At 44.8% G+C, this 12922-nt stretch overlaps 1 protein-coding gene across 21 annotated transcripts in view; it reads right to left on the bottom strand.

The window, feature by feature from the left end:
• nrcama (neuronal cell adhesion molecule a) overlaps positions 1–12922 on the bottom strand; it is a 357355-nt gene that overhangs the window by 59726 nt on the left and 284707 nt on the right. For 14 of the 21 annotated variants that reach the window (XM_059652290.1, XM_059652292.1, XM_059652289.1 and 11 more), the window contains 5 exons: positions 11196–11320; positions 9201–9230; positions 5020–5121; positions 2846–3043; positions 441–511 (listed from right to left, as the gene is read on the bottom strand). In XM_059652290.1, the coding sequence (XP_059508273.1) occupies positions 441–511; positions 2846–3043; positions 5020–5121; positions 9201–9230; positions 11196–11320 (526 nt within the window). The remainder of the gene's footprint in view (positions 1–440; positions 512–2845; positions 3044–5019; positions 5122–9200; positions 9231–11195; positions 11321–12922) is intronic. The other 7 variants (XM_059652297.1, XM_059652299.1, XM_059652301.1 and 4 more) reach the window with 1 other exon arrangement.

Here is a 12922-nt window from a genome sequence, read left to right as displayed (position 1 = left end):
TGTATAAAATGTGTGGGAAACCTCTATTAGTCTTGTCACTGGTACAAGCTCTAAATGTCCTTTCTGCGGAACCAATATCACTGCAGCCTCACAGTGCCAGGGACCCGGGTTCAATTCCAGCCTCGGGCCTCTGTCTGTGTGGAGTTTGCACATTCTCCCCGCATCTGTGTGGGTTTCATCCTGGTGCTCCAGTTTCCTCCCCTCCCACAGTCCAAAGATGTGCGCGCTAGGTGGATCAGCCATGCTAAATTGCTCGTTGTGTTCAGGGGTATGTGGGTTATACGGGGATGGATCTGGGTGGGATGCTCCAAGGGGTGGTGTGGACTTGTTGGGCCGAAGGGCCTGTTTCCACAATCTAATCTACCTAATCTAATCTAAACTGCACATACTGATCCAGTCAGGCATACAGGTAAGTCCACCACAGAAAACAGTTTGTTTACCTTCCAGGTTATCACCAGATTGTTGGGTTCTGTTCCCATCCCTTGGACCCCTATGGGGTTTTCATCGGGAGCTACAAGAAACAAAGCAAGTTACTGAATGGCACAAAAGCTTAGGTAGAGAAAGCACCATTTCATTTACCCAACTCCTGCCTGGCAACATAACTGACTTCGTCTGCTTGAACATATCTGACAAAGTCACCAACTACTGCTCGTGTTTGGCTTTGCGTCTTGTAGATGGAGGGAAGAAGCAGTATTTTCTTGCAAGCTGTGGTTGCAAATGCCAGTGTGGGCTAGTCAACTAGGGAGGGCAGAAATGACGCGGATGTTTTGCAGCTGAGCAGCTCCTGCCCTCAGAAACTTGCAGCCAGAGTTACTGAAGACAGATGTGTAACAAAAAGCTGGACCAATTTGCCTGTCCCTTCCTCAACGGGATACTCAGTTTAGTCATAGCACCAGTCGCTGAGGGTAGGTAAGTCTGCGCTTACTGGGTATTGAATCTATGTCCGTGCTTGCTGTGTGAAGCTCAGCTAACTGCTGATTGCAGGGACGTGCAGCTCATTAAAAATCAAACTTGCTCATCTTGTAATGTCTTACAGTAGAATAGTTAACTGGGGGAGAAAGTCAAAATACACAATGAATCTCCTGATTGTTTCGAGTGAAACACAGGATGATATCCAATGATTGGACAAGAACAATGAAGTACAGGCCAATGTGCAATGCTGACAGGAGCACTTGAGTCTGGGCGATTTCAGGCTGACAGCCCTCACTCTGACCTGTGACATGAACAACTGAGAACAAACAGGCCATGGGTTCACAGAAACACTACCACCTACAATGTCACTTCCAAGCCACCCCACCATTCCGACTTCAAACAATCCTTCACGGTTATTGGGTCAAAATCCTGGATCTCTACTGGAATGGCTGTAGTTCAGTGGCAGCTGTTATTGTTGACATCGTGAGCCTGTGAGGTCCACCCTCTTTCCATCATCCAAGGGCCACATACTTGTGGGCACAGCTCATTCGGCTGGATCTACAGTCCCATTCAGAAAGGAGGTACCGAGGCTTACTGAGTCTCCATTCTGAATGCAAGCATGCCCTGCACATTGGAAAGCAGCGCAAGATCTGAAGATCCTTCCATTTTAAGACCCAGTCACAATATAGGTTCAGTTCATTCTCTCTGTGGGGGCTACCAGATTAAATAGCATGGAGTGACTTTGACCCTGAGAAGGTCAGTCCTTTGATTGGTGAGAGCTCAATGACACCATCTCCCCTCCTACATTCCATCGAAGAGCAGTCTTTCCAGAAGCCTACCTTGGTCTAAGCTGCTAGCTCGGAGGAATACCTGCCCATTGCTGGTTCAATCTATGAGCTCTCTGGTCCATCAGGAAGAGTTAGTTCCCAAGGGCATCCAATGTTACGTTCACTGCTCTGTGAGCCCACTGATACCCTGATGCACAGTAGTGAGGCCCTGGCCAAAAGATGGAGTTAACGGCGATGACACCAGGAACGAAGCTGCAGGAAGGCCATTCAACATTACTCTTACTGTTTGGCGCGATAGAATCATTGCAGGTTATACCCTGGAGTTTCAATTCAGTGCCAGGAGTGCACCAGTGAGCCAGCAACAGGTGGGCATTTCCCAAACCAGCCTATTAGAAAGATCAAGGGCTTAGTTTGGACGAGTACTGCTCTGGAAAAATCAAGGGAAGCAAATTGGGACGACCAACAAACAGGGCAAAGCCACTGAATAAAAGAGTACGGCAAGGAAGTGACAGAAAATCTGAGAGTTGGGAGGCCACAAGTAACAGGGAATCAGAGGACAGGGAATTCTTTCACTTATTTCCAAGACCAAAAGTGTACAGCGAGAACGCCCAATTTCAAACTACTGCCTTTTGAGACTCACATTACTGTTTCAGGCTGAGTCTATTGCTCATGTTACTGCTAGGTGGTGCACTTCATTGCCTGAAACAAAGATGGCACTGGTCACAAGCTGGGCATAGTCAAAACTTCTGAGCTTCCTGAAACTATCTCTTCGGATCGTCATCACAGGATGGCAGGAAAGGGCGATATACGCTGTGGATTTTTGCAGAGAAGCTGTGCAATCAAATCAAATCAAAAACCATTGGGAAGGAAGAAACAGGGGGGGAGATTGTGGTCAGAGAAAATAGACAGCGCCAGTCTAATCTTGGTAATCCAGGACGTGCGCAAACGAGTGTCTTATTTATCTGTACACGCATCGATAAGGTCACCCATCCATGCAGAGAGGTCTCCTAGCAGACAAAGCTCTGTCATGGCTGGGCGACGTCACCTCTGCTGGGCAGACACCAGCGACCATCTTTGCCTGCCACTTTGGCACTGGGCAAGCCATCATTGTAAAACACCATTGCCCTTTCTAGGCTGCATCTTACCAGCTGGCTGTGTGAAATATCGCTCCGATGGATAACTCGGATCGCTCCTGCCTACTCGGTTGACAGCAATGACCCGGAATTTGTAGTTAACAAAAGGGGAAAGCTTCAGGTGGGCCGTCGTGTGCTTTCCTCCGACATCGGTCAAATGATGCCACAATCCAGGCTCATACTGATCCTCTTCATACTCAATACTGAACTCTGAGATTAAAAAAAACAGTATTAATCACAATAGTGCATGGACTTCACTTGCTATTGAGACCACTTGGTCTTCAATAAATGCTCAGAAGCATTTCTTACCCTCTACCTTACAGCTTAGCTTCAAGATTAACGTAGGTCACCTCACCCCACCCAATCACCCCCAGAGTGAACTCAACTTGAACTGGGCAATTTGGACACATCCTTCAAACGTCCCACAGCCACTCAGGGTCAGTGTGGACTTGTTGGGCCGAAGGGCCTGTTTCCACACTGTAGGAAAAACAAAAAATAGAATCTCAACAGCCCAGTCTATTATCACTGCAGAGTTCTCTCCCCCCAGAACAAGCTGGAAAAGTGGCCAGCCCCATGCCCTGAGGCCAAATGTGAAATGATCCAGGATTAGAAACTTGTTTTCTTCAGGATTGCATAGGATATATGCACAGAAACAATTAATCTGGCCCAACCAGCACTTTCAGTCTCCTTCCATCATTTCTAATCTATATCACATTATGTCTCTCTGTTGTCTTCTCCCTCATGTGCTCATTTTCAGCGAATGCCTCAATAGATTCGTGGTCCAGAGATTTCCTGGTGGATGGATCAATGGTAAAGGCATATTTTTAAGACAAGGGGCAGGAGTTTTAAAGTGATGTCAGGAAGGGTTTGTTCACCCAGAGGAAAAGTATATGGACGTACATGGCATAGTGTAGGTTAGATGGGCTTCAGATTGGTATGACAGGTCGGCATAACATCGAGAGCCAAAGGGCCTGTACTGTGCTGTAATGTTCTATGTTCTATAGGGTGCTGGGAATCAGGAGCTCATGGCCTGTAAGAGTAGTAGAGGCAGAAACTCTCAGAACTATTTAAATGTGCAATTGCCATGCCAAGGTCAACATGGCTGTGGGCCAAGGACTGGGATTAGAATTGTTGGGTGATTGTTTTTTTCACTGGGGCAGACTCAATGAGCTGAAGGGCCTCCTTGTGGGCTTACGGACCTACAACACTATTCACCTCAACTATTTTCACCGTTTTCCAGGTGAGGAATTTTCTTCAGAATTTCCTTTTGGATTGCTCGGTGACCATTGTTTAGTGATGGCATCAAGTGATGCTCCTTTCAATGTCCAGTTGGTCAAAACCTCACTTCCCCATACCCTGCCTCTATGACTGAAGGATCCAAACTGTAGAGCAGCGACAGTATGCCCTGGCACAGCAGTTAGAATCATAGAATCCTCACAGGAACCAGGCCATTCGGCCCATCAAGTCCACTCAACCCCCAAAGACCATCCCACCCAGGTCCAGCCACGTTCCCACCCCCTACCATTTCCCTGTAATCCTGTGTTTCCCATGACTAATCCAGCCAATCTATGCATCTCTGGACCCTATGGGCAATTTAGCATGGCCAATCCACCTACCCTGCACATCTATGGACTGTGGGAGGAAACCAGACCACCCAGAGGAAGCTCACACAGACATGGGGAGAACATGCAAACTCCACACAGACAGTAGCCCAAGGGTGGAATTGAACCTCGGGCCCTTGTGCTGTGAAGCAGCAGTGCTAACCACTGAGCCACCATGCCGTCCAAAATGCAAGGCAATAAGGCTGCATTAACATAATTACAAATCTTTTGAGTAAAGAAGGCAAGTGTTAATTGAGAGAATTAAAATAATAATCGGAGTAGTTGGTTTAGATTGAGAGAAACCATCTCCTCTGGCAAGGGCTACTGGAACAAGAGTATTTAACCTAGAAATTTGAGTCAGGTCATTCAGATGGTAGCAGGGAACATTTTCCCCAGGCAAAGCCTGATAGCAATTTTGCACTGACTCCACCGATAAGCCAAAAATGCTGGGGTTTGTAACTAAAGCATCCAACTTGACATTGCTAGCTAAAAACATAAAGCAAAGATGCCCAATCGAGTTGAGTAAACAGATGTGCTGTTGGTCTGCTTGGAGGTTCCTCAGAATTGAAGGTCTGGCACACATACTTGTGATGGGACTGTTATTGTCATCTCCTGGTATCCAGGATAGCTGTACACTCCTGTCTTGAGGGTTGGTTAATTCCAGGTCTGAAGGTGGATCGGGACTGTCTATGGAATGAAAACATGAAATTAAAACCAGAAAGGCCGTGGCAGAGCCAAACATATCAGGAACTGGACGGATGTGCGCAGAAATGTAGGGTGGTGTGGCTGCATGCACAGGGACCTGTTGCATACCCAGCAGGTAGATGGGGAAAATGTTTGGTCTGCCTCAGCAGCAACGATTGAGTTCAATAAGGCTTCAGCCAAAACAGCTACATGCAAATACACGGCAGACTAAAATAACCTGTGTGCATAACTGAGCTATTGCAGTCTGCAGTCTTTCTTCAAACCGAAGCTCTAAATTACTTGCTGCTGAAAGCTGTTCAGAAAGGTTGTTAATCCTGAATTTGAGAGAGGCAGAAATCTAAGGCATACAAAACAGAAAAGGCCAGGAGTTGGGAGCAAACATAACCCGAGGTAGATCAGACTGAGTTTAAAGGATTGCAGCATTTCTGCTTTCTCTACAATTACTGACTGTTCAATCCATGTAATTATCACTCTTTGGAGTGCAAATAAACTTTCCAATATCTGATCTAAGTGCATTACGCTGCACTTGAAAAATAGCATCATTTAGTTTGGAGATCTGCTCTTATCAGAAATCAGTACATGTTAAAACCAGAAGTATTGAAAAGCCTTGGAAGGAATGCAAATGAGCTTTACTTCAATGGCATGAGGAATGAGGGCCTTTCTTTCTGTGGATTGATGAGAGACAGCGATTGTTCTCGTTACAGAAAGGGGCAATTACACGGTGGTTTCATGAAGGAATTCAACATTACGAAGGGAAAATAGAAAATATTTCCAATGACAAGAGGGTCAACAACCGTAGGACACACATTTAAAGGAACTTGCAAAAAAAAAGTCAGAGAGGAAATGAGGGACTATTCTGCCAGTGCAGCAAGCTATTCTGGTCTATCCCATATCTACACCATCCCAGGCCGTATGGCCTGACAGGAAGCAGATTTTTGAAAGGGAATTGGACGCATTGTCGAGAAAGGAAAATGTTTCAGATCCATGGGGAAACGAGTGGGACGAATTTGAAAGCTCTGTCGATCTGTCAGGGCAGGAGCGATGGGCGGAGTGGTCCTCTTTTGTCCCACAAATTCTAAGTTTCTCTCGGCTCACAGAAATCCTACATAACTGCCTAATGATTTATCGGGCGAGGGTTTGCTGCTTTCAGTTTAATAAATAGGGCTTAAGACATAACTCCTTTAATGAACCCAAGTAGCATCTTCCCCTGCAGCCAGGGTCTAGGCATGTTCAAAGTGAAGCAACCTTGTGATTGGGATTCCCACAGCACTCAAGGCCGGACACCTTCAAAGAATTCAAGGCATTTGCTCAGGGAGGATTGTCCTCTTTGAACGCAGGATGTCTATTGAAAAGTAGATAAGTCTTGTGCAGATGGGATTTATTTTTGCACAGAATAGGAAGAAATTTTCTGGTAATTCTTCAATGGTCAGTTACTCCTCAAAATGATGTCTTCACAATTCTCCTCCTTGCTCACAACACTCTGGAATCAGTCAATCCCTGGGGACATATTTGATTAAATCCAGTGGAGGTTCTTGACACAAAGCCTGATGAAGTGTGGTCACTACTTTCATCACAGAAAATGTGATTGTCCAATTGGTGCACAGCAAAGGTCCCTGAAGCAGCTATGTGCTAATAAACAGATTACCTGCATTAATGGTGTTGGTCAAGGGATAAGTGTTGCGCTTTTGCACAAATAGTGCCTTGAGATCTTTTATATCCACTTGCCAGGACAGATGAGACCTCTATTTGATGTCTCTGTATCTCCAGTAGAGCAACATTTCTCCAGTACTGAAATATAGATACAGCTAAGTTGATCTGCTTTGGTTTCTGAAGTGAGATTTGAACCTGACTCAGTGAGAGCTCCACCACTGAATTAAGTGTGAAGATTAAGCAGATATGAACTAAGTGGGTATCTGTCTTAAAATTCATATTTTTGTCAAGTTGTAGAGAGCATTTACTTGAACAAAAGATGCTTTGAAGGCCAATATTAGCAATACAAGCATCTTCAGGAGGGAACTAATGGTAACAAAAGAGATACCTTTGCAGCAGGAATTCTTGTGTAACAGCAAGGATTTCAAATCTGCTCAGTACAGAACACCACACCACGTCATGGAAACTTTCACAACAATACTATGTTAAAATCTGTCTTAAATTTGGCAAGTCATCCTGTTAACCTAGAGGGTCTCTTGTGTTACTGTTGGTGGATGAAAAAAATGTTACTGCAGCAAATAAGTAGATAAAGTGTTCCAAAAAACTGAATACTCTTCAATGAGCTGCATTTGTTTGACCGAAAGATTGGAGCCAGTCAACACAGATGACTCAAACTCATGACACGTAATTTAGAGAAATGCACACAAACTCGCACACATTCCAGACTGTCCAGCATACAATCTCAATACACACACACACACACACACACACACACACAAAGAGGGGGAGCCATTCAATCCATCATGTGAGCACCAGCTCTCCAAATGCGCATTATGACTTCATAATACTTAACCTGCTTTGTCCCATCCCCACCCCATAACACCTTAGACATTGTTTCTATTCAAATTACATCTGATGACCTCTTGAATGTTTGAATTCACCCTGCCTCTACCACACTTCCAGGCAATGCATTTCAAACCTCAACCTCACGCTGTGTGGAAAAATTATTTTCTGACCCTGCCACTGAATCACTTTGCAAATTATTTTAAATCCGTGTTTCCCCTTTGTCATTTGACACAAAACCAGTTTCTCCAAATCGAATTAATTCATGTCTGCCAAATCTCATTTCTGCCCTTCACCTCTCCAAGAGGAGGAACCCCATTTTCTCCTAATTGTCTTTGTCACTGAACTGTCTCTCAGCCCTGGAATCATTTTTGTAAACCTTGTCTTCACATCACTCCTGAAACGTGGTGTGCAGATCGTGTACAATATTCCAGCTGAGGACTAACTAGCATTCTTTACATGTTCAACACAGTCACTTTGCCTCGTACTCTGCGCCCCTACTAATAAAGCAGAGGATAATGCCTGGTTTATTAACTGCTCTCTCCATCTGTCCTGCCACCTTTACTGTCTCCAGTGTCTCACACCAGAGAGACTTAGCAAATACTCACTGTCACATTCCAGACACACACATCAAACACTGACTCTCCCGACAGATAAAGTCAACAGTTACAGATTCTCCTGGGTTCTGATGTGGCTGTTGCATGTTTCCAACATGACAGGAATTCTGCTTCTTCAGTTGTTTTTAAACTTGCAACAGTGCAAGGTTTAATCGTCAACACCAGATCTTTCACCCACTGCGTGCAAAGTCCCAAGTTATGACTTTAAAGTATGCATAGACAGAAATTACAGAATTTGTCTCAGTCAAGAGGCAGAAAGGATGGAAACACATAGCAGCCCCTGCAGCATCCGGAAGATCAGAAACAGATGTGATTTGGAAAGATGTCCTGCAAGAGAACAGCTTTCCTCACATCTATCAATGGTGATGAATTACTAAGTGAAACCTCCATTACCAACCTGAATGGAGTGGACCTCAATGGTGGACATTCTGACAAGCAACTGACTGCTTCCACATATAAGCAAAGCCTTGGGAATCATTCATAAAAATGATCCTTGTTGTCGTATGCGTGACCATCAAGCACACAAAACACGAAGCTAGTCATGTGTCCCATATGGATTTTACAACCATTCTAATAATGGAGGTTCCACAGTTGGCGAAAACACAGAATCACCCTGGTGGTGAAGGAAGCACCAATAACAGATCAATCTAGAGTTAACACAGAGCTACTTAAATATATCTACCTCGGCTAACTGAGGGAAAACAAACCCCAAAGAAATAGATGCAAGGTACACCAAATGATGGCGACACGATGAGCGAATATTACACGTAAAGGAGCAGTGTGGAGCTGTCTCAAGCATCACCCTCCACAATGCTTCGCCCCAGGTGGATAATGGAGAGATAAATGAAGCTGGTGAACATGCTGCATCATGGTTGGAAGTAAAATTAAAGACAGCCAAGTCAAAACAAATGGAAGAGCAAAATGTGTCCAGACAAACACTTGTTAGTTTACCGTATGGGCTAGCTGGAGTTGAGGAACGGGCTGGAAATAAAGAGCAAGGTCAGGGTTTAATCATAGCCAGCACAAGTTAAAACGGTCACATTTTTCTGCCAGTTTTATAAAAACAAAAGAAGAAATTGTGCATCAGCTTATTTGATCTCAGAAATGTCAGAGATAGCAAGAACTGCAAATGCTAGAGTCACAGTCAACACAGTGTGGAGCTAGAGGGACACAGAAGTTCTGAAGAAGGGTCCCGACCCGCAATGTCGACTTTCCTGTTCCTTCGATGATGCCTGACCTTCTGTGTTCCTCCAGCTCCAACTGTGTTGACTCAGAAACATCACAATCATTTCCACACAGTGCATTATTTAAAGCTGTAGTGATAGTTGTCCTATCAAATATCAATCCTGTTTTTGCCAACATCAAAGCTCTATAGTTAAACAAGATGCATGTCCAGTCTGGCTATTTCTTTGATGTTTTTGGATGTGCTATCTTTGTTAGTCAGGCCATCATCAAAGGGTAGCCATTTGGGTTTCTTTTATAATTCTTTAATGGGATGCAGCTGGCCCTGGTCTGGTCAGCTTTCACTGCCCATTCCAAACTGCCCCTTGATCGGAGTAGCTTGCTGTGGTCATTTTAGACTCAGTTAAAAGCCAACCACACTGCTGTGGGTCTGGAGTCACATGCAGGTCCCACCAAGTAAAGACAACAGATTTTCTTCTTTCTGTCAAAGAAGCAGATGGATTTTTTTTAAAGCAACAATTGACAAATGTTATATGGTCAACATTAGTCTCATTCTTAATTCTGCTTTTTGTTTAATTCAAATTTCACCATCAATGGTATCTGAACCCCTAATCCACAGATTAGCCTGGGCTTCTGGATAAATAAACAAGTGATACTGCCATGATGTCAATGTCTGACCATTTTCCTGAGTGAATTCTCTGGCCATAACTCAGATGAAGCTCTGTATCTGATCATGGGGGACAGCACAAAATCTAAACAACACAGCCCTGACTGGCCCAATAACCCCGTGAGGCGTCTATCCAGCTTAACATATTTAGAAAGCAACTAAATGGCAGCACAAGTCAATAGAGTGACAATGCTCATTGAAGGACCCAGACTTAAAAGAAAATAAGCCAGGGGTCCGATAAAAGGGGTTTCAGGTTGGTGTGCAATGTAAATTGAAGTTCGCCGATTTGGAAGGGAAGTTGCAGAGTCCCAGAGCTCTCCACAAACAGTCGGCACAATTGAGACACCAGCAAGGCATGTTGTTGGAGAGGTAGGGGATTACAAGCGGAAGGGAGTTACAAGTGAGGAGGGCAGGGGGCTTTGGTGGCAGATTATTTTCATAGGCCCCACAGCAAGGAACACTGAGTTGACTCCGACCAGTCCAGAACCTCAATTTCCACATTCAAAGGCATGTCGTCTGAAAGAGAAGCACATTAGTACTGATCTAGAAGCAGCTTCCCTGCCACTTGTGAGGTTATCAGCTGCTCCTATTCAGTAAAAGATAACACATTCGACAGATGGCTGCTGCGCCTTGTGGCAAATTGTAGCTTTCCATTTGAGAGGCCGGATGTTGAACTATTGAGGTAAAGTGACCTTTCCCAGCAGGGTGTCAGGCTGGTTGTCAAGTATGGTGGGGGTAAGGAAGATCATTTTTTTGGTCAGCAGCAGCAGGAGGGAGTTGGTATTCATCTGCCTGAGGCAGTGATGCTCAGGGCATGTACTCTTCCCTCCCAAACAGTTTGACATTGATGCTGACCTTAATACCTTTTGGATGTGTGTTGTCTGTATTACATGTTGACTGCAGCAGGGAGAGCCAATACACTCCCCTGTTTCACAAAGCATCACCTTAGCAATGCCTTGCAAGTGATGCTGGTGAGACAAGACACTCATACTAAAGAAAAATGCCAAAGTCAAAGGGGGGGGAGAGAGAGAGAGAGAGAGAGAGAGAGAGAGAGAGAGAGAGAGAGAGAGAGAGAGAGAACAAAGAAGCCACATTACCTAGAACAGCAAGGTCAGCCGTTGCAGAGTTTGAGTCCAGGGTCGTATTCACCACACACGTGTAGGATCCCTGATCTTCCTCAGACACATTCAGAATGGTCAGGACATAGCCAGAGGCTTGGTGCCTGAAATCGAGAACATGTATTTGATACAGCTTGCCTGCTTCAATCAGCAGCGCTGCCTCAGCCTCTCATTCCAAGGGGGTGGGGGCTGTGTCCATTTCTGGTTCAGATTTGTGGTAATTCATCCAACGTGAACACTAATTAATGGGGGGGGGGAGCTTCCCCACTACCCAACATGCATCAGAAAAAGAATCCTGCTGGGGAGAGGTGGTGAAGCCTCTTGAAGATATGCTAACTGGAATGTTCCCACAGGGAAATACATGGCTTTGGATAGGCATGACACCTGAGAGAGTGGGTTTCCCATTGGCATCATGTTGCATTCATTGCAACGAATTCTGACAATAAAGACAACACAAGGAACATGCTCTCTGTGCGTGAGCAAGGCTGGACTAGGGGCAAAGATGACAAGACAGTCAGTGATAAATCCAATCAGGAATGCAGGAGAAACCTCTTTACACAGAAGGGCTGGTTGGAATAGAGAGCGGATGTGATACATCCTGCTTCCCCATTATGGGGGGTTGGGGATCTCTGTACAATTAGCAGTGGGGCTCACTTGAAAATGAAGTCAATCTCATTTTACTCCGCCCCATCAACTTAAGTTTCCACCCCTTTCTCTTCATAAAAAAAAACTAAATTTACTCAAAAATATACTTTACTCCTTAAAACAAAATCTCTTTGGATATGTACATAATCACAAACACAGAGAGGCTCTGTATTTAGCTAGCTTGTACCTAATTGCATCTATAGTTGAGATGTCAGCCATTCCTTGTGGTGGCGAGCTCTAAGTTCCAACCACATTTTGTGTAAAGGGATTTATTGGTGATTGTTTTTAATATGTAGATTTGATCTCAGTGGTCATAATCACATGGCAAATGCTTCCGTACTTTAACCTGTTTGTGCATTTAACAGTGAAGTGGTGAGATTAAACCAGAATAAGGGTGTACTTTAAGACTGGAGGACAGGAGTTGCTAGAAACAAAAGGACGGTGGCTCAGCAGTGAGCACTGCTGCCTCACAGCGCCAGGAACCCAGGTTCAATTCCAGCTTCGGGCGACTGTATTTGTGGGCATTGCACGTTCTCCCTGCGTCTGTGTGGTTTTCCTTCGGTTTCCTCCCGCAGTCCAAAGATATGCAGATTAGGTGGATTGGCCATGCTAAATTGCCTGTAATGACTAGTGTAGGCTAGGTGGTTTGGGCGAGGGAAATGCAGGGATACAGGGACAGCACTGGGGGCTGGGTTCGAGTGGGGCACTCTTTGGAGAGTCAGTGTGGATTCAATGGGACAAACGGCCTGCTCCCACACTTTAGGGATGCTTTCCCGCTTCTACAATCTGGGCAGTAGCGTAACCCAATGATAATGAAATTGTTAACTAATCACATAATAGTGAAGCTTCATCAATTAATCTGGAACGGACATGGTGGAGGGCTGGGGTAAACATAGCTCAGTTTCAAATTACAGATACTTGTTCCCCAAAACATTGCTGCCTGCTTTGCTTCCTTTGTAATTGAAAAATGATTTATGTTACTGTCCCAAAACGAAATATGTTTACGTGTGCGGAATGATTGTTGGGGGTTTTCTACTTCATTCATCTGTGGCTGGTCTTCA

The sequence above is a fragment of the Stegostoma tigrinum genome, chromosome 18 (genome assembly GCF_030684315.1).
Source record: "Stegostoma tigrinum isolate sSteTig4 chromosome 18, sSteTig4.hap1, whole genome shotgun sequence".
Taxonomy (NCBI): Eukaryota; Metazoa; Chordata; class Chondrichthyes; order Orectolobiformes; family Stegostomatidae; genus Stegostoma; species Stegostoma tigrinum.
This window is presented reverse-complemented; position numbering and strand designations above follow the sequence as displayed.